General features: G+C 37.3%; 1 protein-coding gene across 9 annotated transcripts in view; it reads left to right on the top strand.

Annotated features, from left to right (window-relative positions):
- Positions 1-27,090, top strand: part of LOC111060305 (retinol-binding protein pinta) — a 112,618-nt gene extending 85,528 nt beyond the window's left edge. For all 9 annotated transcript variants that reach the window (XM_039435359.1, XM_039435396.1, XM_039435381.1 and 6 more), the window contains 4 exons: positions 19,876-20,465; positions 22,160-22,270; positions 25,211-25,316; positions 26,702-27,090. In XM_039435359.1, the coding sequence (XP_039291293.1) occupies positions 19,876-20,465; positions 22,160-22,270; positions 25,211-25,316; positions 26,702-26,757 (863 nt within the window). In that variant the 3' untranslated portion in view covers positions 26,758-27,090. The remainder of the gene's footprint in view (positions 1-19,875; positions 20,466-22,159; positions 22,271-25,210; positions 25,317-26,701) is intronic.
- The last annotated feature ends 413 nt before the right edge of the window (positions 27,091-27,503 follow it).

Below are 27,503 nucleotides of genomic sequence, written 5' to 3'. Positions count from 1 at the left end.
ACAATCATAAATTGTCTTAGTAAGCTTGCATTTGCTATACCAATTAGGAATAAGTCAGCCAATGACATTGTTGGGGCTATGCGTCCTATATTTGAAAAACATCCAATGAAAAATCTACAGACCGATGATGATAAAAAGAGTGGTTCAATACAAAATTCCAACAACTTGTGAAACAGTATAATGTGAACTATTCAACTAGATCAGATAAGAAGGCATCTATAGTGGAACGTTTCAACAGAACACTTGAATAGTTAATGTGGCTCAAGTTCACTGAGCAAGGAACCTATCATTGGACAGATATTCTAACCTCACTTCTCAAAGAGTATAATGCCAAGATTCATCAAACAATAGGTATGCAGCCAGTAGATGTGCAGAAGAAGCATGAGAAAGTGCAGCTTTCCAGGCTTAGCAAACAAAGACAAGAGTATAAGGATAAGTTGGATGATGAACCGAAAAACAAGTTCTATCCTGGTCCTGGTCAAAACATTGAGCCAGGCGATAAGGTGAGAATCAGCAAGTATAAAAAGACTTTTGACAAGGGTTATCTAGCCAATTGGACAAATGAGGTGTTCACAGTAACACGTGTATGTCCCACAGTACCTGTAACATATGAATTGGAAGACTATAGAGGTGAGCCTATTCAAGGAGGGTTTTACTCTGAAGAAATTGTAAAGACAACAGTGCCAAGTGTCTTTGAGATTGAAAAGGTTTTGAGGAAAAGAGGGGACAAGCTGCTAGTGCATTGGAAAGGATACAGTTCAAGTCACGACTCGTGGATCGACAAAAGTGACTTGATCTAGGATGAGAGAGGTTGTACAATGGCAAAACCTGTTCAAAGTTATTGATTTTGATCATGTGGTGAAATGTTGTGGTCTGGAAATAGACAATAAGAAGCGGCATGGTCCTTTGTTCCCCAACCATATAAGATGCATTATATGATGACCTTCAGGGTGTGGTAAGACAAATCTACTGTTCAATATGCTTTTTGATCCAAATGGAATACATATTTCAAATATACATCTTTTTTCAAAGACTACATTTCAGTCCAAGTACAAGTTACTTAAAACCATCATGCAGGGACTAGGTGATGAGATGGAATATGTAGAGTGTGATACAAGTGAGGAAATACCTGAACCACATGAACTGCCTGCCAATTCAATAATTATCTTTGATGATATAATTTGTGAGCAACAGGATGCCATCAGGAAATACTTTAGTATGGACAGACACAGTGATGTTGATGTTTTCTATCTGGCACAGACCTATAGCCACATTCCAAAACAGCTGATTCGTGATAATGCAAATTTTCTAATCATGTTTGAACAGGATGAGCTGAACTTGAAGCATCTGTATAGAGACCATGTCGGCACTGATATGACCTTTGATCAGTTCAAGGACATGTGTAACAAGGTTTGGTCATCAGCTGCACATGCATTCATTGTCATCAGGAAAGAATGCTGGGCGCTACAGAAATGGTATTGACACCTATTTAGTTGAGGTGTAAGTCTAGTAGAGTATCAGTCTGTTATTGTGAGGCAAGCAGGATGGTTCGACCTCCTCAGAAGACATTGGAGGAGGTAGCTCCTACCATCAAGGAGATTGCAAAGCTAAGACATAACATCAAGAGAAAGCATAAGGAGCTCACACTTGGAAGAGAATTGACAGAGGAGCAACATGCAAAACATTTCAAACCGCTAACTGAACCACTGGGAAAAATTATCGAGACTCTTCAGATTCCTGCAGCCCAGCAGCAACCACCTCCAGCTCAGCAACAAGCACCTCCAGCTCAGCAACAGCCACTGGCTCAACCATTAGCAGAACAACTTCGGCTTATACCGCCTACACCACCAACAACTCCAGTCCGACCCAGGCATGTTTGACATCCATTACCACCACAACTAGAAGTTGTTCAGGAGGAGGAGGAGGAGCCACCAACCTATGAATCATTTGGAGAAGCAGCAGGCTCCACTCCGGCTCCAAGTACTTCAGCAGTTGCAAGAAAATTATTGTCCAAGGCTAGGACTTGCAGTGATGAGGAGGAGGAGGAGGAGGATATTGAGGCAGTGTTGAATAACAGCAGTCCTAAGGAAGTGTACAACATTTATACTCAAAGTGGATTAAGTGGAACCAAAGTGGGTCCATATGTTTATAGAGCGATGTTGAATGATAGTAGTGCAGGTACTACATTTGGACCAAGATTAGTAGGAAACAAGTACTAATTGGGTAGTAGGCATCTAACCTTTGGGAGTGATGGCTCAAAGATTGAACTGACTGACCCTGCAGATGGTGAACATAAAACGATTTTTGATGCAACAGCCGGACTATGTGAGCTAATTTTTAAAAAGAAGCCTAACAATCAACTTGTTATGTCACCTGACTCAAATGCATACAAACGCATTCTGTATTTGACCAATTTGTATAGAAAAAACTATGACCCAGTTGGACGTATTATAAACTCCAATGATATCAAGTACAAGAAGACAATTTACCCACTGATAAGGAATGGTAAGCATAGTGGGAGAGGACTGGTGAAACCATTTAATATGGTGGTAAACAATCGAACTAAGATTGAGTATGTCTACTACAATGATCCCAACGAGTTGGTGACAGACTAAGACTGTTGGATCAGTCCAAGGCAGTTGGCAACACTGGACATGAGAATGAAATCAATTCGATTCTAGAAGAGTTGGTGGAAGGCGGCTATATAGTTGGTAATCCTGCATACTAGCTTTGCTATATAAGAGACCTGATATGTATATACATAATAGTTGAGCTATGGATTCTGTGGGAAACATTAATGCATGCTATAGACGTTTGATAAATTTAGCACATCCATGTGCTGATGGAGATGCTGTTAACTTTGCAACATGTAGTGTGCCGTGCAATGAAAATTTAGAAAGTTAATTTGGAATTCAGAATTTAGAAGCACACACAATATAACTCAATAAAAGGGATGCTTGATAAACATACCTAGTGCTAGAGAATGGGAAACCAGAAATGACAAGAGAGACAACAAAATAGAGAGAAGATATCAACTATATTGTCACCTCTTACAGTTAAATTCAACGAATAATAAGACAAAATGAAGTTACATAATGAAAACCGAAAATAAAATTACTAAATTTAGAAAGTTATCTCTGAAATAGATGATTAGGTAATAACCTATTTGGTCTGCTTTACATTGAAAATGTTTTAGATTGAATCATAAGAAGCTTAAAGGACTCTAATTTCAGAAAGAAGAATTGAAAGTTATCATAGATATTGCTCACAAGTTAATCATAAATAAGAATAGATATTTTAAGAAAAGATCCACAAAAAATTCAGAAAACCCTTAGCACATTTAGAACACATTTGGAAACTTCTAAAACACTATCAAAATACTATCAAATGTTAATAATATCCATTCTGTATCTTTATAAAATAATTATTATGAAAGCAGCAAAGACAAAATATTCCTAAAAAAAATACATCACGGAGTTCTACCTTGGAAAACTATTCAAAAAAGTGTGATTTCAAAACAAAATTTAGAAAAGGTTAGGGTCCTTGAAACTTCATTTGATCCTTTACAACTTTAAGATGAAAATTATTTTAAAACATTAATTTATCAATGAGGGACCTTTAAACATTTCATATACTAATTCAACATTTAGTAGTTTAGTAGATTATAAAATATAAATTTAAAGGAAACTGAAATTCCCAGCTGGATCCTTACAGAGAAAATATGGCCTTACATTTTAATGTAAAGATACAACCGAAAATCTATTACTCAAACCAAATTAATAAAATTTGTAAACTATCCATGCCCAATAATATTTCAAAGTTATGATTTGAAAAAAGTCTAATTCTGCACGTTTTAATTGATGGTTAGCACATTTTACACCCCTCCCTTTTTGAAAGTCTATAGTTACTAAAACCCATTCTGTCATATCTGGAGTTCCTGGGACATTTGTTTAATTTTGGAAAAAAGTTGTTACCTCAAAGCTGTTTCTTCAATTAGAATCTAGCTCTAATCTAAAACACGTCCAGATGGACAGGAGACAGCATACCCCAAGCTTCTAGGACTGCCATTGTCTCAGAGGCGTCTCAGCAGCTTAAAGACACACATTCATGAACCCATAAATTGATGGACTCGTACATTGATGGATCCATATTTTTACCGCTGTTAGAATAAAAAAAATAAACTAGGATAATACAAATAAACTTAACTTCAGTTATATCATGAAGTCAACCTACTTTAGGTTATATAAAACTCAAATCAATACTTATGGTTTGGCCAGAGCATTCGAATTGTAGCGCCAAATCCCTGACTACAGTTCTGCCAATAGCAGGCTTGTTGGCACCAGTGCCGACCGTCCAGCTGTTTGGCTTGTCGAGATAAAAAAAACCCTGAGTCATTCTTGCTTTCGTCCATTAGTCGGTCAGTTTGTCTTGTATTGTCAGCCCGTCGTCTTGTGCAAGATCAAGTTTGTATTTTTTGTCATGTAATTTTGTTTGGAAATTTCTTGTAATTGATTGTTTGAGTGTAGTGTGTGTGAATTGAGTATAACAGCGTAGATAGTGTTAAATTGAAGTAATTTGAATCGGATTTGAATTTATAAAGAATCCAGTTTGAGCTTTGTTCAAAATACAATACAGAGCCTGCAAGTTGAACATGGGAAAACAGTCTGGAAGCGAAAACCTGTCTTTTTCCCAGATTTCTTCCCACCTTGAATCTGACCAAAACACCTAATAAAGGCTTCGAAGGGCAAGTAGACAAAATTGGATTAAATCTGGTGAGTTTTTGCTCTTTTTTATTGTTCATTAATGCAGAGTTTAACTGTACAAATAACCTGGCTCAAATTGAAGATTAAATTTTGCCCCTTGTTTGTATTTGATTATTTGAATAGTAAATTACAGTCCCCTAGTAGCTCTAGCCTGAGCTTTGTTCAGAACATTTCTGGGCCTCCGAACCGTGATGAATTTAAATTTGTAATTTGTTGATTAATTCACACACATTGGATTTAAGCAGTTTGTTATTTGTCCAATGTTGGCATGTTCAGAATGGTCTGATCTATGCTCAACTTGAGTTTGTTGTAGCCTTGTTCTAGAGCAAGGTTTCTTGTCAATTTGTATTTGTCTGAAATTAAATTTATTTCAGTTAAAATTGTAATTTTCCTGAAACTAGGCTCATTGTGCTCTTTTTCGGGAATTGGTTTGTTTGTTGGATTTTGTATTGTCCATTTTTGTTATACATGTTAGTGAAGGTTAATCACAGCATGATTTTGTTTGTTCAATTCAACAAGTTATCATTTGTTTGTGAGTTGTTGGAAGAACATTATCTAATCATATAGTTTTGTTCTCAGCAGTAACTTATCTTGTGAATTGATAATCAAAGTTTAACTTTGATAACTTACTAGTCGTGATTCTTCCTTTCATCTAGTTTTGAACTCATTCTTGTTTTTGTCTGTTGTTTTGTATTTGGGGCTGAATTGTTTTGTGTATGAGTTCAAGATGGAGGAAAAATTACAGAAACAAATCTGGGTGCATCGCGCTAAACTGGAACAATTGTATGCCAGATTGCAAAGAATTTATGAACTGTCTAAAAATGTCTCTGATCCAAAGGTTGCTGAGCAATTTTTAATCTTGTATCCTCGGGTGTCTCAGACCATTTCGGATTATGAAAAGACAGAATTAGTAGTTAATGAGTTGGAACTTGAGTTGAATAAAGACCATGTTGTAGCATTCAATGACTCACATCTAGATCTGTTTCAGTATATTGAAGTAGTGGCTAACACTCTCAAACAGAGAGAGGCGACTGATGCTATTGCTCAATCTTCGGCAGCTTCAGCAGCTAGTGCACAGCCGGTCGTGTCCGAGTCGGTACTGCCCAAAATCGACCTTCCGAAATTTGATGGGAACCAGACTCAATGGTCGGTGTTTTATGAACTATTTAAGGCATTGGTACATGACAACAAGAGTTTGAACGATCAGCAGAAGGTCCAATATCTTGTAAGTAGACTTACTGGACAAGCAGCAAATATTTGTCGTCATTTGCCACCATTGGCTAACAATTATCAAATAATTTGGCAGGCATTATTGACCCGCTATAACGATCCACGGGCGCAAGTCAATGCCTATTTCAAACAAATTTTTGAATTTCATCCAATAAAATCAGAATCAAAAGCAGGTTGTATTGCGATTTTGGATGAGTTTTGCAGTTCAATCAATGCAGTGAAGAGATTGCGACTCACTGATTTGTCAGACTCGATATTCCTCTATCATGGCTTGAGATTGCTGGATCCAAGTTCTCGTAGAAATTTTGAATCGGCCGTCCGTGACAAGGCTATGCCAACTTATGCCGATTATGTCAAATTCATTGTAAAGCAAATTAAGACTCTTCCTTTTGATGAGAAACAGACTGAATCGTTTGATATGAGGCACAAAAAGGATAATAAATCAAAGGTGTTTGTGGTTCAATCTAATGATTCATCTAACGATGCATCTAGTAAAAAGCCCAATTGTCTGAAGTGCTCAAAACCGGGTCATCGGTTAGTAGATTGTGCAAGTTTCTTGAAAATGACTCCTTGGGATCGTTATTGTTTGATAAAAGGAAAGTTTTGTTGTTTTCGTTGTCTTGATGTGGATCATTTGAGTAGAGATTGTCGTAGTAAAACTCAGTGTGCTCAATGTCGAGAATCTCATCATTCGTTATTGCACTTTTCCAGATCAAGTTCCAATGAAGGTGTTGCGTCCTCGTCGAACTCCAAGGCAGGTGGCACATCACCTATTAGTTGTTGTTCTACATCCAACGATGTAGAAAATTCGACCGTTGTGTTGTCGACCGTCACTGCACATGTTCGAGATTGTAATGATCAGCTTTGTGATGTTCGTTTCTTGATTGACACCGGGAGTCAGTGTCATTTTGTTACAGCCAAATTGTGTTGGCGTTTGAGACTACCATTCCAGCCCATGAAAACCGTTGTTCGTGGATTCGGTGGTGGTACTAGTGAAGTTCGAGGTCGTACTTGTGTGTCAATTCAGTCGAAGTTGGATCCTACCGTCAAGTTTTCGATGGATGCCACAGTGGTAGATAAAGTCATCGACAAGTTGCCTTCTTGTGAAATCGACAGATCCAAACTTCATCATCTTGAAAATCTCACACTGGCTGACGACAAATTCTACCTTCCTAGTAGAATAGATGGCATCATTGGTGCGGAGTTATTTCCTCACTTGCTGCGTGGGAGTCCTAGTATAGGTGAATTGCACGAATTGATGACTGTTAATAGTGTCTTTGGTCACATTCTGATGGGAAGAGCGCTGATTCTCACTTCAACAACGAATGTGTCGAATTGTTTTACAGCCATCTGTAGTCCATTCGTTAGTAGTCCATCGTTGGATAGTTTTGTGGAACGTTTTTGGGAGTTAGAATCGTGCCCTGCACCAAGTTGTCAACTGAAACCGGAAGAGTTGGAGTGTGAGGTAAATTTTCGGAAGTCTGTACATCATGTGAATTCTGGTCGTTTTGTTGTTGCCTTGTCATTTGCGGAGCCGCCCAGCAGCTTGGGAGATTCGTATGCTGTCGCCGAACGCAGACTGCTGACTTTGGAGAGATGACTAGAGCATGACAGCAATACTCATATTTCATATCATGAAATATTGATTGATTACCTACGTCAGGGTCACATGTCGTTTGTAGCAGATCAGACAGACCGAGGTGGTTACTACATACCACATCACGCCATCGTGAAAGCAAGCAGCACTACCACGCCCATCCGAATTGTATTTGATGCTGGTTCCAGAACATCATCGGGTTTGTCATTGAACCAGGTTCTTCATGCTGGTCCCAAATTGTAGACTGACATTTTTGTTTTGTTAGTTAATTTTCGTTTGTTCCCAATCGCACTAACTGCCGACATTAAACAAATGTATCGACAGATATTAGTGGAGGATTCCTGCCGTCGTTATCAGTGTGTATTGTGGAGATTTTTGCCGGAGGATCCGATCGAAATTTATCAGCTCAATTGTGTTGTTTTTGGTGTTTCAAGCTCTCCATATTTGGCGCTTCGCACCGTCCACCAGCTTGTAGAGGAGGATGGAAATCGTTTTCCAGCAGCCAAGGCGAGAATACCAAGAGACATGTTCATGGACGACTTAGTCACATCTGTCGCCACAGAGTCAGAGGCCGCAGAGCTGTATCGTCAGTCCAAGCAGCTGTTTGAGGGAGGAGGTTTCTCGCTCACAAAGTGGACTTCAAATTCACCATCAATGTTGGAGAAATTCTCGGAGGACGAGAAATCGTTTTCGTACAAGGATTTCAAAGCAGACAACTCCTTGGCTATCTTGGGATTGAATTGGCAACCTAGTACTGATCTGTTTCAGTTTTCAGTCAAGAGTGGTGAGGTCGTTGCTACTAAGCGTTCTATTCTGTCAGTGATGGCTCGTATCTATGATCCACTTGGTCTCTTGTCACCGTTTACATTATTTCTAAAGTGTCTTGTCCAGAAACTGTGGAAATTAGGAGTGGATTGGGACGAGAAGCTGCCTGAGTCTATCTGCACTCTTTGGGAGAATTGTCAAAAAGAGTTGCCTCTATTGTTGAAATTTGCTGTTCCACGTCACGTTGGTTTGTTTCAGGATTCTCACATCAGTTTGATTGGTTTTTGTGACGCATCATTGTCTGGTTATGGTGCAGTTATCTATGTGAAGTCGCAGAAGGAGAGCGAGGAGCCAAGAGTTGTATTATTGTGTTCAAAGTCCAAGGTAGCACCATCTAAAGTTGTTTCAATACCTCGTTTGGAGTTGTGTGCGGCACTCTTGTTGGCAGAACTCATAAATTCAGTAGTCACTATTATTAGTGAAAATTGTCATGTGTCTCGTATTGTCGCACTCTCTGATTCGACAGTCACCTTGTGTTGGATTAATGCTCCATCCGCGAAATGGCAAACTTTTGTTGGTAATCGCGTCGCAAAAATACAGGATTCTTGTATACAGGAGTGGATGCATGTTGCCGGAATTGAAAATCCCGCTGACTGTTTGTCTAGAGGTTTATCACCAGTTGAGCTTGTGAACTTTCCGTTGTGGCTCTCAGGTCCATCATGGATAGCAGAGGACGAATGCGATTGGCCCGTCCGAACTCAAATGGAAGAGATCGTGGATCCACCGGAGGCGAAAAAACTGTCAGTGTTGACAGTCACAAAATCTCCTGATTGTAACAGCAATGCAGTATATTCATTGATTGGTCGTTGTTCGGATTATGGTCATCTTTTGAGAATTGTAGTTCTTGTTCTCAAATTTTTACGAATCTTACCCCAATCAGAAGAATCAGATTTCGATGTTGCTGAGAGGTATCTATGTAAAGTGGTACAGAAGATACATTTTTCATCTGAATTTGCGCAATTAGAGAAGGGAGAGGATTGTTCTATGCGCCTACGTCGCCTGTCTCCATTCATTGATAAAGGTGTGATTCGCGTCGGCGGTTGTTTGTCTCATGCTGGACTGGAATTTGAGACTTGTCATCAGATGATCTTACCAAAATCCGACACTTTCGTATCGATGTTGATTGATTATCATCACAAGAAGAACTGTCATGCTGGACCTTCGTTATTGTTGTCCTTGATCAGACAGAAATTCTGGATACTGTCTGCTCGCTCTATTATTCGTATTTGTGTTTTTAAGTGTAATCGTTGTTTCCGTGTTCGACCTAGTAATAATGAAATTATATCCACTCCCAACTCAATAGTTGTTGTGCTTGTTGCATTTTTTTCTTTGTGTTGTTTTTTGGTGTTGGTGTTTTGTTCTTTTTAGCATGTCTGGATTTTTTTCCTTTCTGTGGTTTTTTTTTTCAGTTTTTGCAACTTGGCTGAAAAATAGTTTTTCAGAGGCGGGGGTATGGTTTGGCCAGAGCATTCGAATTGTAGCGCCAAATCCCTGACTACAGTTCTGCCAATAGCAGGCTTGTTGGCACCAGTGCCGACCGTCCAGCTGTTTGGCTTGTCGAGATAAAAAAAAACCCTGAGTCATTCTTGCTTTCGTCCATTAGTCGGTCAGTTTGTCTTGTATTGTCAGCCCGTCGTCTTGTGCAAGATCAAGTTTGTATTTTTTGTCATGTAATTTCGTTTGGAAATTTCTTGTAATTGATTGTTTGAGTGTAGTGTGTGTGAATTGAGTATAACAGCGTAAATAGTGTTAAATTGAAGTAATTTGAATCGGATTTGAATTTATAAAGAATCCAGTTTGAGCTTTGTTCAAAATACAATACAGAGCCTGCAAGTTGAACACGGGAAAACAGCCTGGAAGCGAAAACCTGTCTTTTTCCCAGATTTCTTCCCACCTTGAATCTGACCAAAACACCTAATAAAGGCTTCGAAGGGCAAGTAGACAAAATTGGATTAAATCTGGTGAGTTTTTGCTCTTTTTTATTGTTCATTAATGCAGAGTTTAACTGTACAAATAACCTGGCTCAAATTGAAGATTAAATTTTGCCCCTTGTTTGTATTTGATTATTTGAATAGTAAATTACAGTCCTCTAGTAGCTCTAGCCTGAGCTTTGTTCAGAACATTTCTGGGCCTCCGAACCGTGATGAATTTAAATTTGTAATTTGTTGATTAATTCACACACATTGGATTTAAGCAGTTTGTTATTTGTCCAATGTTGGCATGTTCAGAATGGTCTGATCTATGCTCAACTTGAGTTTGTTGTAGCCTTGTTCTAGAGCAAGGTTTCTTGTCAATTTGTATTTGTCTGAAATTAAATTTATTTCAGTTAAAATTGTAATTTTCCTGAAACTAGGCTCATTGTGCTCTTTTTCGGGAATTGGTTTGTTTGTTGGATTTTGTATTGTCCATTTTTGTTATACATGTTAATCACAGCATGATTTTGTTTGTTCAATTCAACAAGTTATCATTTGTTTGTGAGTTGTTGGAAGAACATTATCTAATCATATAGTTTTGTTCTCAGCAGTAACTTATCTTGTGAATTGATAATCAAAGTTTAACTTTGATAACTTACTAGTCGTGATTCTTCCTTTCATCTAGTTTTGAACTCATTCTTGTTTTTGTCTGTTGTTTTGTATTCGGGGCTGAATTGTTTTGTGTATGAGTTCAAGATGGAGGAAAAATTACAGAAACAAATCTGGGTGCATCGCGCTAAACTGGAACAATTGTATGCCAGATTGCAAAGAATTTATGAACTGTACAAATAACCTGGCTCAAATTGAAGATTAAATTTTCCCCCTTGTTTGTATTTGATTATTTGAATAGTAAATTACAGTCCTCTAGTAGCTCTAGCCTGAGCTTTGTTCAGAACAACTTATTACTTTAAAACACAAATAGACATCACCTACTTCAATATCTTGATCTAATAGAAAAGAATTTATTTGTAATCAGGGTCATGCCCTTTATACAAAGAGATGAGTACATAGTATTCCATAATAGGCCTACATAATTCACAAGTTGATTGAACAACTTTATAATAAGGTCTTTCGAGTATTGTTGTTAGTTTTTTCAAAATACTGTCCTTTTAATTTAGGTTAATAGCTTCCTCTTCAAAAATATAATTCTCAATTCCTTCTTATAGGTACTCTACATTTCTACATATTACACTCAAATGTATCTATCACAACAAATTTAACACTCTGATGGAAGCTTTATCGATAATAATTTCCTAAATTATATTATAATCTATGATGTACCTTTAGTAGCGGTTATAGGAGGAAAATCTCCATTGTGAGGTGACAATTTTTGATACTCTCTCTCTTCTTAATTAAAAAAAAAACTTCTAAAACGCAAGCAAACTGAACATGCTACTACAACAAAAGGTTGCAGAGCCAAAAAAAAGGAAAGACTAAAGCCGGCCAAAAGCCATAATAAATATCAAATCACTACATAAGTTCAAGCAAAGTCTATTGAGGGACTACATCTTTAGTTCTGTTAGCAACAATGGACAGATGCTGAATGAATGCACTTCGCTTTTCTCGTCTTGCAGTAGACAGCTGTAAATAGCCTCACTAGATGGGAACCTAACCAACGTTAACTGTGATTAGCAGTTACTATTTTCTAGAAAATTTCTGCCAATAGAAAGGAACGATACAACAATAACTTAAGATACATTCTCCCACCAAGTGACAGCTATTTTCCAAATTCCTAACCAAATAAGGCATGATTGATAATCAATCGGACACAAATTCCTTACCTTATAAGGTCATGAACCAGCACTGATGCTCCAAGAAAATCGTTTATTTTCTTAGTACAAAAACTTCTACACACACACTAACAAAGTCGACACAACACAATGCAGAAAAGCAAGGCAGTGCAATGAAATGTTATACAGGACTGAATTCTCATGATAATTCGCAAAACCATTCATAATTGGAATAATGAACATTTTTACAGTAGAGAACTGATTTCAATGTGGCTGCCAAAGACAAGGGACAATACCATATCACAAGTATTTACAAGTATCAAGGATTCAATACTTACTGATATGCTGGATCCAATTAAGCCTACTGATGGAGTGAACAATCAATATCTTGAGAAGAGGCTGATAGAGTTTGCTGGTAAAATGTTTACATTGTATTTAGACATCGTGTTAGATCCGGAAAATGCTAAAACTATGAAGGAATTGCCAGCTGATGAAATGAAGAAACATTTCATAGATCTTATGGGTCTACTGGAACCACCACCTGCAACACCACCTGAAACATCATTGCCACCAGCACAAACATCGCCCACACCAAAAAGTATAAAACCAGCTGCTAAAGTGGTTAAGAAGCATTAGATGGCTGGATGTAAGAGAGTGAGGAGGTACCAAGGGAGAGGGGTACTATCATCAATTGCAAAAGCTGCCGGTTCAATAGTTAAAAATAGTGCTGGCACTATAGTTAATAAAGCAATAGACATTTTACCTGTAGAACTTTACATCCCCGGCTACCAGTACTGTGGACCCGGTACCAAGTTGGAGAAGCGATTGGTGAGAGGTGATCTGGGTATAAATAGTCTTGACCGAGCTTGCAAAGAGCACGATATTGCCTACTCTAAAAATAGTGACAGCAAGCAGAGCAAAGGCTGACAACATCTTGGCAGATCCAGCTTGGAGTGTGGTAAACTCTTCAAATGCGGGAGTACTTGAGAAGTCTGCAGCACTAGCAATCACCAACATCATGAAGGCTAAGGCAAAGTTTGGTGGAGAAGCAAGAAGTTGTAAGAAGAAGAAGAATTCCAGGAAAAGTCAGCACACATCGTCCAAGAAAGGTAAAGGACTTTATCTGAGACATCAGCAGACATTGTCCAAGAAAGGTAAAGGTCTTTATCTGAGATGTCAACAGGGGATGGGAAATGGGGCACGCTGCCATTGTCAATGCAGAAGACAATGATTGCTCTGCCTGACCGAGCACTCACCGACACAGACCTCTACAAGTATGTGAGTCGTCTAAAGCTGAAACACTTTTGAGGAGTGTTTATGCGGGATGTCCTACCATTGGATGGACCCTTGAGACAAGAGTGTGGTATCATCAACCTGGATACCAGCAGTGGAGCAGGCACACATTGGGTGTGCTATGTGAAAAAGGATAATGTCACCCAATACTTTGATGGATTCAGAAACCTGAGACCACTGCAGGAGTTTATTGACTACATGCATCAAGGGATGGAGCCAGCATCAAGGATCGAGTATAACTATGAGCAGAAGCAGGAGGATCTATACTCACATATCTGTGGACATTTGTGTTTGAAGTTCTTGATTGATAATAATTAAAATTGATTAATATCACAATCTGTCCATCTATATATTTATTTTACCCTTTACTCTTGGTATATAAGGCTAATGAAGGGAAATTTATAGTCATTGTATAAATGTATATTGAGCAGGCAACATCATGATGCTCTATTTTGGAGGTAAAATGTCAGCTCTGGAGAGCAAGTATTTTCCACCACTTGATGTGAGCAGTGGTGACTGGGAAATTGGATTAACTGGCTTTACAAGTTGTAACTCAATACCAAATGTTGAGGAAGGTTTTAACAATGTACTACATTTTTATGCAAGTAATAGAATTCCTAAGAAGGGCGATACTAGTGCAGAGATAACACATGACGAGCTTCAGAGTATGGCAAAATCAAAGCTCCATAGCTACTGGAATAGTGTGATCTCCAAACATAAACCTGGGGAATCTGATGAGGATGAAGATGAGGAGGTTATTGGTAAAAGGCGTACAAGGACTACTACTACTACTACTACAAGTAAAGATTTGGTTATGCATTATGTATCATTACCAACAGGTAGTTTTGAATTTACCACAATTGCCGACTTGCTTGCACAAAGGCTGTTGGAGCATGATATTGAATTCCAGGCAACTATAGATCCATCAACCTTGGAGTGTTTAGTTTTGAGCACTGCTAAGCTGAATTTCAGTCCATCAAATTCAATAGGAAAGCTGTTAGGATTTACTAATACTCAAAAAATAGAGGCCAACATGTCTACATCCTGGGTATAAATTGGTGGTGACTGTGCAGAATGTAATCTATTTACCTGTAGACATCATGCAGATTGGTATCATTACACTGCAGGTAGTTGACGAGAACAGATGTCTGATAAATAATAGAGGAGAGGAGATTAATATAGCTCTGCATCTAAGACAACACAAGTGAAATGGTGTTGTTATTTGAAAAGTGGAATCAAGGATTCTATATGGTGGCTGCAGTCCATCCTCCTCCTTCTTCTCTCCATCATCATCCTCCTTCATCTATAAAAGAAGATAAAAGGAAACAAGGATTCATTCAGCATTCAACCTCAGTGAGGTTAACATCAAGGAGCATTGAGTATTTGAAGGAATGAGGCTGTCAAGTTGGACAATAGAAGAAATGGGATTTTTGGATGTGACACGACGAGGACCTTTGTCAGACGACAGTATCATTGGCTATGACTATCATTCTCATGCCCCCTATACCACAAGCTCCAATGCCAATGATGAATTGAGGATACCAATCCAGCAACAGGACATTTACACACTACCATCAGAGAGCTATCTACATCTAGAGTATACTGTGCTTGGAGCTGGCAATGCTGCTGTGGCTGGAACACGTGTGTGTCTAGATTCTTTGCCAATCTGTTTTCAGAGATACGCTATGAAATCAATGGTGTGGAGGTGGACAGCATACGTAATCCGGGTATCACCAGTCTGATGAAGAATGCTATGACATTTGAGCGAGATGAACACAGCAAGATGGAAGCGGCCGGCTACAAGTTTAGTTCAACCACTGGTTTTGCCAATTTTATGGCAGGTGGTACAAAAATGGATGTACCTCTATGATACCTGCTAGGCTTTGCCGAAGACTATAGACAGATTCTGTTGAATGTGAAACAAGAGCTGGTGTTGAGAGTCAATCCTAATTTCAATGACTCTGTGAGTGTTGCTGGTGCTAATGTTACAATCACAAAGCTTTTGTGGAGAATGCCATATTTAGAAGTGGCTGATGATGTAAGAATGCATCTGCTACAGATTGTGCAGAATGACACACCAATCAGTATACCATTTTGACATTGGGAATTGTACAAGTACCCAACCTTGCTGCAAACTACAAAACATATATGGACTGTCAAGTCAACAACTTGTACAATGCTACATTGTAGTTGGCCTGCAGACTGCAAGACGAGGTGTAGCAGCAAACAGTTCAAAATTTGACAAGTGTAGTATGGAGGATATTCGAGTGTTTTTTAAACAACAAATACTACCTGTATGAGAGCATTGATGGCGATGATAATTGTGTCTACAACATGTATGCAGTTTTCAATGGAGTCTACAATCATGATAATGCTCGCTCATCTAAACCTCTGCTTGAAACAGGAGCTATAAGCACTGATGATATATTGTTGTTTGCTTTTGATTGCTCCCGCCAAAATGAATCACTCAAAACTGGAAGTGTCAATGTGAGGATTGAGTTTGAAGCTACTGCCCACATACCCACCAATACACGAGCCTACTGCCTAATGATTCATGAAATGATCAAAGAGTACCGACCATTGACTGGTCTAGTACAGTCAGCATAGAGAGAATATAAAATACTTATGATCTGGATTGTGCAGCTCATTCTCTTGTGGAGCATTGAGTGATACAGTCATGTTCAAGTTATCCCGGCCCGGGAAAGATATTTATCTCAGGCCACTCCCGTGTTTTGGATGCACACATTAAGCCATCGGTCCTGGCTGCCTAAAAAGCACACCGGGCCTGAGCCAGCCAGGTCACTCGATATTATTATTATTTTATATGTTCAAGTCAGCTACTGTTACCTTCTCTACTAAGGAAAATAGACAAACCGTTGATGAAGGATGCTTCTACAAGTACTACAGACCTACATACTGCTTCTGATGATGGCGTGGTATTTGAGGACTGTAGTGGAAGTTTGCAACATTTACACTGAGAAGCGCTAGCAAAATTTTCGGTCCACTACCACTCTACCTGATAAACTTCCAAGGATTTGAAGGACTGGGTCATGATTTCATTATGAAGGAGATGACAGTACTGGAATGTGATGATAATTATCATGTAACAACTCATCACTACTTTTTCAAGCCACCCTACCCAGATATGCTGTTGAAAGCTAGTGCGGTGCTTGACAACAATTGTCTACATCAAGCTAAACATGGACTAAGATGGTCAGTCAAAGGAGCCGGTCAACAACATCTTCCCTACAGAGCTCTGAAACCAATTGTTTGCGATATGATTGGACGATGGCTGGCTGACAGCAACTTGGGACAGTCAATCAAGATCTTTGTCTATGGATATGACACAATCGCTCTATTAGACAAGCTGCTGCAGCTGGATGATAAAGAGAATATAGAGTATGTCGACTTGACATCACCCTATCTCTACTACAAGATACCAAACCTGGAGAATCTGCTGAGGACTAGCTCTGGACATGGAAGCTTCTGCCCGGAGCATTATCTACTCAACTATGTGGAGTCTGTGTGGAAGAAGCTGACTGGATCAAGGAAGGAGTCTATGGATGCACCACTACTCTGTGCACTCAATATTGTAAACTCAACCCATGATTGGATCATGAAGACAATGCTGGAAGATAGATATTTTTCTAGTCTATAATTGGCGAAATGAGGATGTCAAGATTGAATTGATCTTTGATGATCATTCATCCCGAAAGTATTGGTGTGAATTTGAATGCAGTGACAAGAGTCTAACTCTTATCAGCAACAACAAGAAGGTGACCTTTGCAGGATTCTCATACTGCAGAGATGATGGACGTATGAAGAGATTCAGAGTTACAGAGGGCTGTTCAGGAGACCCTGCTCTACTAATATCTATCTACAGTGCTGCTTTTCGGGATACTGTACAAACTGATTGAGTAAGCAGCATTTCAGAACGAGAGGAAAGGTCGGCAGAGGTCTATCGGGAAACCACAAAATATAGAAGAGGATTTTCAATGACTAATATATATATTCTGTTTTATAATAGAAGATAAATGTATATGGGAAGAATAAAAATATTGTTTTCTTTTCTCTACCCACTACATACAAAAAATATATCCTCTGGTTCTGTTAATACTGACCTTTAATACTTACCTTTACCACCTTGGATTCAAACCTGGAACCTACAACTTGGGAAGCTGACATGCTAACCACTACACCATAGAGGATTTATGTTTAAAGACTTAAATTATATAGAATATGATACTTCTTCCTACTAATGATAACAAGGAATTGAGAAGTGAGTCATGATGGGGGACATCATCATAGACCTGTTGAAACAGGAAAAGTTATCCCCACCACCACCACCACTTTTCTCTGTTTGGTATAAGATGGCTTGTCAGCACTGAGAGGTATTCAGTCTACTGCAACATGTTGTCAAACAGTGAGCTATGTCTGCGGGATGCAGTGATTGAGCTTGAGGAGAAACTACATAATCATGGTATTATCTCGTTGACAGACTTTTTCAACAATGCAGGACATTTGGAATCATGTCCAGATCATGAGTCTTACATTTGTGCTTGCTCCAGACTTCGAGATAAACGACAGGCAGTTGTCAATGCAGTAAGCGTGGACAGCATCATTCTCTATAGAAGAGGTGATATTCACAATCCATTGGAAAATACAGCTGTCAGCAATGGATATGTGCATCAGTTCCTGACCGATGTCTTCACCCACACTATGAAAAATATCAAGGATGGAATAAACAAAGTTATAATGCAGCATTGCCCACCTGGACTTCCGATCAAGTTTAGTGTGCTGTTTGATGACACACAAGTGTTGTTGAAGACATTCTTCAAGCTGGGACACATCATGGTCACCATTGTGGATCTCCAACAGATGCCTGACTGGAAGAACAAGGATATGAAAATTGTACTGAATTTTCTTGATACACAAGAACACTATTGGTATGAATTCAAATGCGGTCTCCAAGAACTGACTCTGCTAGGATTGGGCAAGGATGAGATTATATTTGCGGGCTTTTCACTGGTTGAAGGCACTGATCAGGTTAAGAGATTCAGGATGGAGAGTTGGGTGATTCAGCTTTTGAAATAATAATCATTTACAAGACAGTTGCTTCCAGAATTATGTGCACACCCTACAAATTATATGATGATGATCTTTCTTGTGATGTACCTGATGGACCGTGCAAAGTTCGAGAGCATGAGAAGCCATCAGCTGAGAGGTATCATAGGACTGATGATTATACAAGAGGAGAGAAGCTGTTTCATTTGTATATTCTTTTCAATAATTGAGATTTGTTAATAAATACTATATACTTGCACATTTTCATTATTATTCAACAACTTCCTTATCACTTGGCTATTATATGATGTCATACACACCAGTTGAAACATGAAAACTTTCCTGTTGAGTCATATTTCAACAAAAGATATCCCTTGTGATACAATGATTTGATTACACTCTAGAATTCATGTCTGAGACTCTTGAAAGCATACATGCTACCCAGAGGATATCTCATTACTGTTTGGATATTCAAGCTCCTTGTATATTCTATAGAATGATCACTTTTCTTACATTACTAAATGTGGGTGAAGAGGATTTGAGGAATAAGAATCAGCAATTCATTGCTACTTTTATTGAATATACAAAAATCACACACACACATGTACTGACAGCACGATTGCACAAGACACAATGTCCCACTCCTTGCAGATCAACTCCTTTTATAGCCCCCCAGTTATAGATCCCCAGTCATTTTTTTTTTATTTATTCTCAATTATTTTTCATTTATTCTTGATTTTTTCATTTATTTAAAAATTTTTAATTTATTTTTCAATTTTTATAAGTGTTCCAGAATCGCCATTTTTATACTACTACAACACCATGGGTGACCTTGAAACCCAATTGTTACTTTTGGGACAACTGTGTTCCAGAGTCGCCATTTTTATACTACTACGACGCTATGGGTGACCTTGAAACCCAATTCTTACTTTTGGGACAACTCAAGGTTGTCCTGACTTGAGTTGTCCCAAAAGTAACAATTTCATACTACTTTTGACACTCTTCTTTTCATTTCTTTGCTGTACATGAAATAATCTATTATACTCCATGCTTCTCTCCCTTCTGTCTCAAATGTGATCTGGTGTACCGATTTATGATTGAATCATGTATTTCCTATCAACAGCCCATTGTCCACTCCAAACTCCAGCAGTCTATCTCCATTGCTGTTCTTAACCTGCTCTCCAGCAAAAGGCCCCATTACTCCATGTGCGTGACCCCAGTCATTACCTATTCGGGCATTCATATCTCCACCCACAATAACCTGCCTTCCTTGATGATAAACACCTTCCACAACTGCATTCAATGCTGAGTAGAACTCCTCCTTTTCCTACACATTATTAAAATGCATTATTAAGTTCGACAACTTAGGCTATTACTGTAATAATTTATTCTATTCACAGGTGGCAGATATTCTCAAGATATGGATTCGGAAAAATATGTGACAACTCTTGATGCAGCAGCTCTAAGCCATGCCAGAGAATTCCTGAATGAAAATGAAGAAAGTCGGGATGTAGCAATTGCTGCTATCAGAAAGTGGCTATCGGATCAGAAGCACCTGAACGCTAGAACAGATTCCTTAAACTTGGTTAGATTTTTAAGAGGAGGCAAATTCAACTTTGACCGAACAATAGGAAAGATAGAATCTTTTTACATGTTGCGACAAAAGACACCAGAATGGTATGAGAATAGAGACCCAATGTTGCCCGAACTTCAAGATCTGTTGAATTTAGGAGTTTTCTTGCCGATTCCCAAAAGAGATGCTGAAGGACGAGTAGTTATCCTGATTCGAGCAGCTGTACATAAACCGAAAGTACATAAGCAGAACGATGTTTTCAAGCTGGGCAATATGACTTTGGAGTATGAAGTCGAAAATGACGAGTCAATATCAGTGTATGGTGTTGTTGCAATCATAGACTTGAATGGAGTTACTTTGGGCCATGCCCGGCAGATGACACCGAGTATTATCAAAAAAGCTGTACACTCATGGCAGGTAATATCATACTGACCTTACCTGTTTCAATTCCTACCTTATCAAATTTTGAACATGTATTACAAAATATATTAGTGGTGTATATCTAATATGGTAGAGGCGTTATAAAAGTTCAATAAAACAGAAAAATCAATAATCAACCTTACATACTTTGTTGAAAATCCAATTATATTTAATAAGTTGTGAATTAAAGTAAAATGACAATAAAACAAAAGATGAATTGCAATTTACAAAAGCAGTTAGTGAATCAAGCTAATGCTACACAAATGGTCTTTCAACTAATTTTGTTCGCCAGCCCTGGAATCAAACCCAGTTGGCGAATAAGTGTTGGGTAGTAGTACTTATTGATTTCAATTTCCTTCTAGCTGTTCATCCTGTTGTCAATATTTGCAGTACAATATGTAGCAGAAGTCTTAGCAAATGGTTATCACCATTCGATTTGGATTTTGTTTAACATTTATTATTGTTTATTCTTTGACATTAAAACAAAAAAAGCAATCTCTCATTCCCATATTAGTCCAGTCGAATGGTCGTTTTTTGGAGGGAATACACCCAAAAATAGAAAATCATGTCCTACAGCCAAAATACAATTTTTCCATTATAATACCTTTTCAAGGCCTTCCTAGTAAACAAAAAAATACATATTTCGGCTAAAATCGTCTCACAAGTGTTATTTTCTATGAGAATCATCCATTAGAAACATTTAATTTCAGTATTTCCTAGTTGTGGGGGGGTACGTCATAAAGATACATCAAGGATCAAAACTTCAGACACTTATAAATTTTGACAGAATGATTAGATCTCCTCGTACTACAGCTCATTCTTCACAGCTCATCAAGGCGGTTCAAAATCATGTATTATAACTTAAATTTGATGAAAAAATAAAAAATTCCTCCTTTAGTGTATTTTAGCCCATATTTAAATACATAGAAAAATGGCCAATTTCTATATTCAAATTGTGTATCTCGGTAACACGGAATGATAGAAAATGGTGGGCCCACTTGGTCTTGATTTGAAGAACAGAATCTCCTCTTTCATGTGAGGTAAATGAATTTTGTAAAAATATAATCGTGAACTAAGATATGTTTGTTTCAAGAAATCAAGAAATAAACTATATTTTCCTCATTTTCACAGTCTCGTCAGTTTTTCGATTATAAACAGTCATGCAAGATGGATTGAGGGCAACGTAGCTTATAGAGCATGTAATTCTCTTTTATTTGAGACCAATCGCAAGTTTCTAACATGTATCTTACTCGTTTGAGAGACTCTTGAATAACAGTAAAATCGCATATAGAACCGTCGAGAAAAATTCTTTTGAGGCTGTTTCCTGAAAAACGACCATTTGACTGGACTATATATGTATACTTCATAATATCAACTACTATTTTATTCTCCTGAAATGAAATTCATAAATCCTAATCACCAGGTATTTTAAACTAACCAATAATAAGGACCGTTTCAGACTGCAAGTTGGTCTGCCTAAGGCTGGCCACTAATGATTGAATGTGCATGCACCTACCGGTACATAAATCAGTGAGAGGATTCTAGCATAAAATAAACAATCAATAATGTGCATATTAATGTGCGCGACTTTTTGATCACTCTGTATTATATAAACGATTATGGTTTTATTACTTTAACTTGAAAGTTTTAGGACTAGGCCTATTCAATTCACCTTATGTTTTGTTTTACAGGACTGTTACCCATTACGCATCAAAGGCTTACATTTCATCAATGCTCCAACTCATGTTAATGTTGTACTGAGCATATTCAAACAATTTATGACTGCAAAACTCAAAAGCAGGGTGAGCGATAATTTTTGTATTTCATTTTAAAATCTTACAGATTTAGCTGCTAGAACTATATCCTATGCAACTGGCATTACGTATTTCATACTTACACATCGCAGTCTATATTATTTAAGATTGATTCTTTTAGAAGCAATAAGTTTGAACAGAACTTGAAAGTTGAATTTGTATCAAAAGTTGAATTATTATTATTCACTAGCTGACCTGGCGAACTTCATACCATCAAATAGTTTAATGCTTTAACTATAAACTTAGCTGTGAACTACTTAGTAATGTAAACTTTAGCTGTATGCACACCTGAGGAGGTGCAATGCGGCATTTTATTTATATAGATAATTTTACAACTGCAAAATAAATAATTTACTAAAAATCAATTAATTCTGAACACCGAAGACAGCACAATTATTCAAAACAAAGCAATGTCTTTAGAGCATGTCTTTAACCTGAAGCCACACTGCTGGATGGTTACACACACAGAACAGTCATTTTGTTGTCTTTAGTCAGGGCGTTTAAAAATACATGGGTGGTTATGGAGCAGCACACACTCTTGTCTACTACCTATAATATCAACGGCTGTTGTATGATGTTATAATGATTATAATGTTTAATGTTATAATGATTATAAGGCTGTTGTATGATGTTGTATGATTATAACAGCTGATTTTTATTTCTGTGTGTGGCTAGCTCACAAATCTTGTTCCATAAGGATTACATGTAAACTTTGAAGGACCGTAGGAAAGAGTCCTGAAGTCGGATTATAAATTTGATAGGCCATAAACCTGGTCCTGAACATAACGAACACAACTAAAAAAAATCATCAAATTCGGTGCACACATAAAAAAGTTATTGAATGTCAAAATTTGAGGCTCGATTTTTATTTATATAGAATACTAGCCATCAGGCTCGCTTCGCTCGCCATATCCGTCTAGCCAGGGGGCTCCGCCCCCTGGACCCCCGACTGGATTGTCCAAAAATAAGATCAGCGGGCTCGCTTCGCTCGCCTGCATGTGGACCTCAGCGGAAACTCTGTACCAAATTTGAACATATTATGTCAATTTGATCTCGAAAAATACCTGTTACTATATCGGCGTATCTTTGGCGAAAAAAATTTTTCCACCTCAGCTATTTTTTGCTAATGATTTTTTTTTTAATATATTTCAATCAATTATTGAAAAAGGTGAGGAAACGCAGAAAAGCTGATAAAATGCTAATTTTGGGTGTATCTTTGGCGTTATTTCTAATTCATTCGAACACAACATTATTGCACCCCAGCTGAGCTTCTGTAGTAAATTTGAACATTTTCTGTTCATTTGTTCTCGATAAAGCTGAGAAAACGCTAAAAAACGCAGATTTTGGGCGTATCTTTTTCCAAATCCGTTCTTATTGCGCCTCTAAAGGGCCAACTGAACACACCTACCAAATTTGAAATGTTATGTCATATTTTTATCATATGTTAGGATGATCCAGACTAAATGTCTGGCTAAACGGATAAGGCAAGGGAAGCGAGCCTGATGGCTAGTAATATAATATTCCCAGGAATAGCTCTGATTGAAGTAGCAGTACCCAATCAATTTTTCCGCGATAAATCAGGACCTCCTAAATACTTATTCAGGAGGTACTGGATAAATTGGTATTTAGGAGGTCATGGATAAATGCATTTCAATCTTCAACTTGGTGCCAACCTATCAAAGTCTACTCAGCTTAATGCCAACCTGACAAAATTTTTAATTTAGTTACCAGAACAAGTGTTTCGAAGAGGTACTCTCTCTAGATTATAACATATGGTATGGACATTTCAATTAATTATAATATAATTTCAAGATATTGGAATAAGAAGAATATACATGCTAAAAGACAAACTTTGAATCCTTAAAAACCACCCTTAGAGTTGAAATATCGCCAAAAGATTTCTTAGTGCGCCTCTAAATGTCCAACTGAACATACCTACCAAATTTGAAAGTTTTTGAACTAACCTAATAACTTACTACAACTAAACTCAATTGCACAAAAAACTTTAAAAATTTTCATTGCGTCAAAAACATAACCCACAAACAAGCAAGGAAATTGATCGAACCAGTCTTTTGACCATGTTCAAATAATTTGATCGCCCATTCGGTGGCAGTCAAACTCAACCATTGGTTTGACCATGGTCAAATGTAACTGGTTTTGGTGGAACGAATTATTGCTGATTTGATCATAGGATAGATTTTAACCATGTTCAAATGCCTTGACCAAGGTTGGTGAAACCGGGCATAATTGTGATAACAGCTGCTGTGATGTTAGTATTATTAATTTTGGGATTTTGAATTTTGATTCTGAACTATGAGTTACCCATAGCCTATGGAGTAAACTATAAAGTTATATGGATACACATAGGTCTACAACAGTGTTGGTGAAAATTATGAGAACAGTCTAATATTCCTTTTCCAAAAGATAATTTGACAGTAGGTTTCATTGAGGATCCTATTCCAATTGAAAAAAAATTATGTTACAAAAATCTGGTCCACCATCCATCGTATTGAATCAAACTTCATTTTTTCAAATGGGAAGGTTGTCCTATGATATTTTATTTAAAAACAGGATTTTAGCAGCAAATGAATGGTAGAAACCGCACATCGATATCTCAAACAGTTTCAAGATTGGCAGAGCAGCATCTTGTAGACACATATCTCTATTACTCATAATGGGCAATATGTATGAAACAATTTTGCTCTTCAGATTGAAACATGTTGTCACAAAGTGTTTTGTAACGAAGGAGAGAGAATCAAAGCGCATGGCAATCTCGGAGTTTGATCTAAAATGAAGGAGTGTTCATGATATGCATCCCCTCTCTTTCTCCTCTCTTTGGGGTAAGCAATTGCAGAGGGAACATTCAAAACTATTTTGTGTCATACATGTAACACTACATCAATTCGCTTATTGTGAAAAATTTTCTAGGTACAAGTCCATGGTTTCAATCTAGACAGTTTTCACCAAAAGGTTTCTCCTGACATTCTACCAAAGGAATATGGTGGTACCAATGGAGAGCTCCAGGAATTGATTGGTAATGAGATTTTTGTATGTAAACTTGATTTCAAAAAAATATATTAAGGATGATGCACACATTACATTCAATTTGATCAACACAATTGGCATCCCTCAACATTTCTCATGATTATGCCAGGGTTTCATCAATTTTTGATGTTCAGTTTGGGTGTAACTGTGTTGGATATGAAAAGGGAACACTATATTATACATATGAAGTATGGATGTTATTAAATTCTATTTATCTTCTGAATCAAAATCGATCAATCTAACTAATTCATTTTACAAAGCAAACATATTATACTCTAGATTGCCATCTTATCTAAAAAAATATGAAACATTCTCACGATGTTAATTATTGATGTTTAATCGTGGTAGGGAGGTTAGGCATTATTGATCTTTTAAAATCCAGTTATATTTTTTGAGTGTCTGTTTGAGAACTGAATTCCCAGCAAATAAAAGTGTGGGTTACATTGTAATCATTTCATGTATAAATTATTCTATTAAATAATATTTAATTATTGCTACAATTTTAAGTGCATATTGTTCCCAAACCTGCATTTCCATTTGACTTCTAGTTTTGTGTTTAATATTCTTCTGCTTAAGTTGATTTTTCATGTTTTGCCTCTCCTTGGTTGAAGCCAATGAATGTTTCTGCTTTCTTGGCAGTTTTTCCCAATCCCTCCACAGTCCCTCTTCTTCAACCCTTCCCCTTCAATAGTTTTTCTCTTTCTTTATTTTACTCTTTGATGAATATCTTACACTTCCCTCAATCATCTTTCTTTCTTTAATTAATTTCATCTCATTCATTCTCATCCTGGTTCATTTTTCAACTGTATATTCAATCACAAGGATTATTATCATTTGAAGTTTGGTTACGAAAGTATGCATCTTTTGGTTTTCATTCATCAGGTAGTTATACCTACTTATGTAGTTTACAAGCATTTACTATATGCTTCACTATGATTTGCTACAGTTTTAATATGATGATACAACTCATTCCTTCTCACAGGCTTCGGCCCATGCATGGAATTATTATGTATGTTGTTTTGTTTATATAATTACTGTATTGTTGAATGAATAAATAAATGAGTAGATTTACGTTAACAATTCGGACAAAAATTTGCATAATCATTAATTTTATAGCATTACATTATTAGCAAAAATAGAATGTTTTGAAAAATGATCGATGTTCTTGAACGGGTAGTAGTCTATAAGTACCAGTGGCACTCTGTCATATGAGAAATATCAAGAGAAGACATGAAAATAATTTCTTTAAGGTATAGCCTGAACCATACCTTTGAACAGTCCCAGAAAATGTTTAAAAATGCTCTTCTTAATCCCTCTCATATAACATTGTCAATAATGACCTAGTTTTAATTTTTTATTGCAATTCTGTTCTAGATCACTGGAAAACCAAAGTAACAGAGGCCCGACTATGGTTTTTAGAAAACAAATAGAATAGTTTGCATTTGGAAACCAGATATGACTATTATATTGTAAGTAGCCTATAGCCTCTATCTCCGCAAACGGAGGTAGTGCTATAGTCCACCCTTCACGAGCAAAGCCATGGATTGCAAGCAATTGTGAGATTCACTTAAAACTGTCATTCCTCATAAATAAAATCAATGCTCCTGTTTTAAACAATGTGAAAGTTCAAAGTAAATCTGTCGATGTAATGCAATCCATGGCTCATCTTGATGCAATTTTTCTTGCTTTTAGTCTGTGATTTTTAATGTTTTATGTACAATTATATAAATTTTAAATAAAGATAAATTTTTATTTTTTACGCATTTCATGTTTTATGCTGTCTAGTTGACAGCTCCTCACTTATCCAATAGTCTTAGGCCAATTGCACGAAATTCAAATTTCATTCAACTACTTTAAGCATAATTATGACGTGATCTAGCAGAACCAATGCAATGGAAAGTTTACAATGGAAACTTATGATCAAGTCGGACGGTACACCATTTTGCAGCGGTTAAAATGGATTGGATTTCCAGTACGATGTCTGGTCATCAAACTAGACGTTGAAGTTGATTAACTCATCCAATGACCAGTTCCACATGTTTCAACAAATTTAGAAGGATATTCTTCACTAAGTGATGTAATACAGTGTTGAGATGGATTCAGTCCAGTATACATTAAAAAGAGGGTGTGCTTGCAATATATATTGTAGTTCTGATTTTTCAATATACTATTTGGT

The sequence above is a fragment of the Nilaparvata lugens genome, chromosome 1 (genome assembly GCF_014356525.2).
Source record: "Nilaparvata lugens isolate BPH chromosome 1, ASM1435652v1, whole genome shotgun sequence".
NCBI lineage: Eukaryota > Metazoa > Arthropoda > Insecta > Hemiptera > Delphacidae > Nilaparvata > Nilaparvata lugens.
The sequence above is the reverse complement of the archived record's forward strand: the minus strand, read 5'-3'. Positions and strand labels throughout refer to the sequence as shown.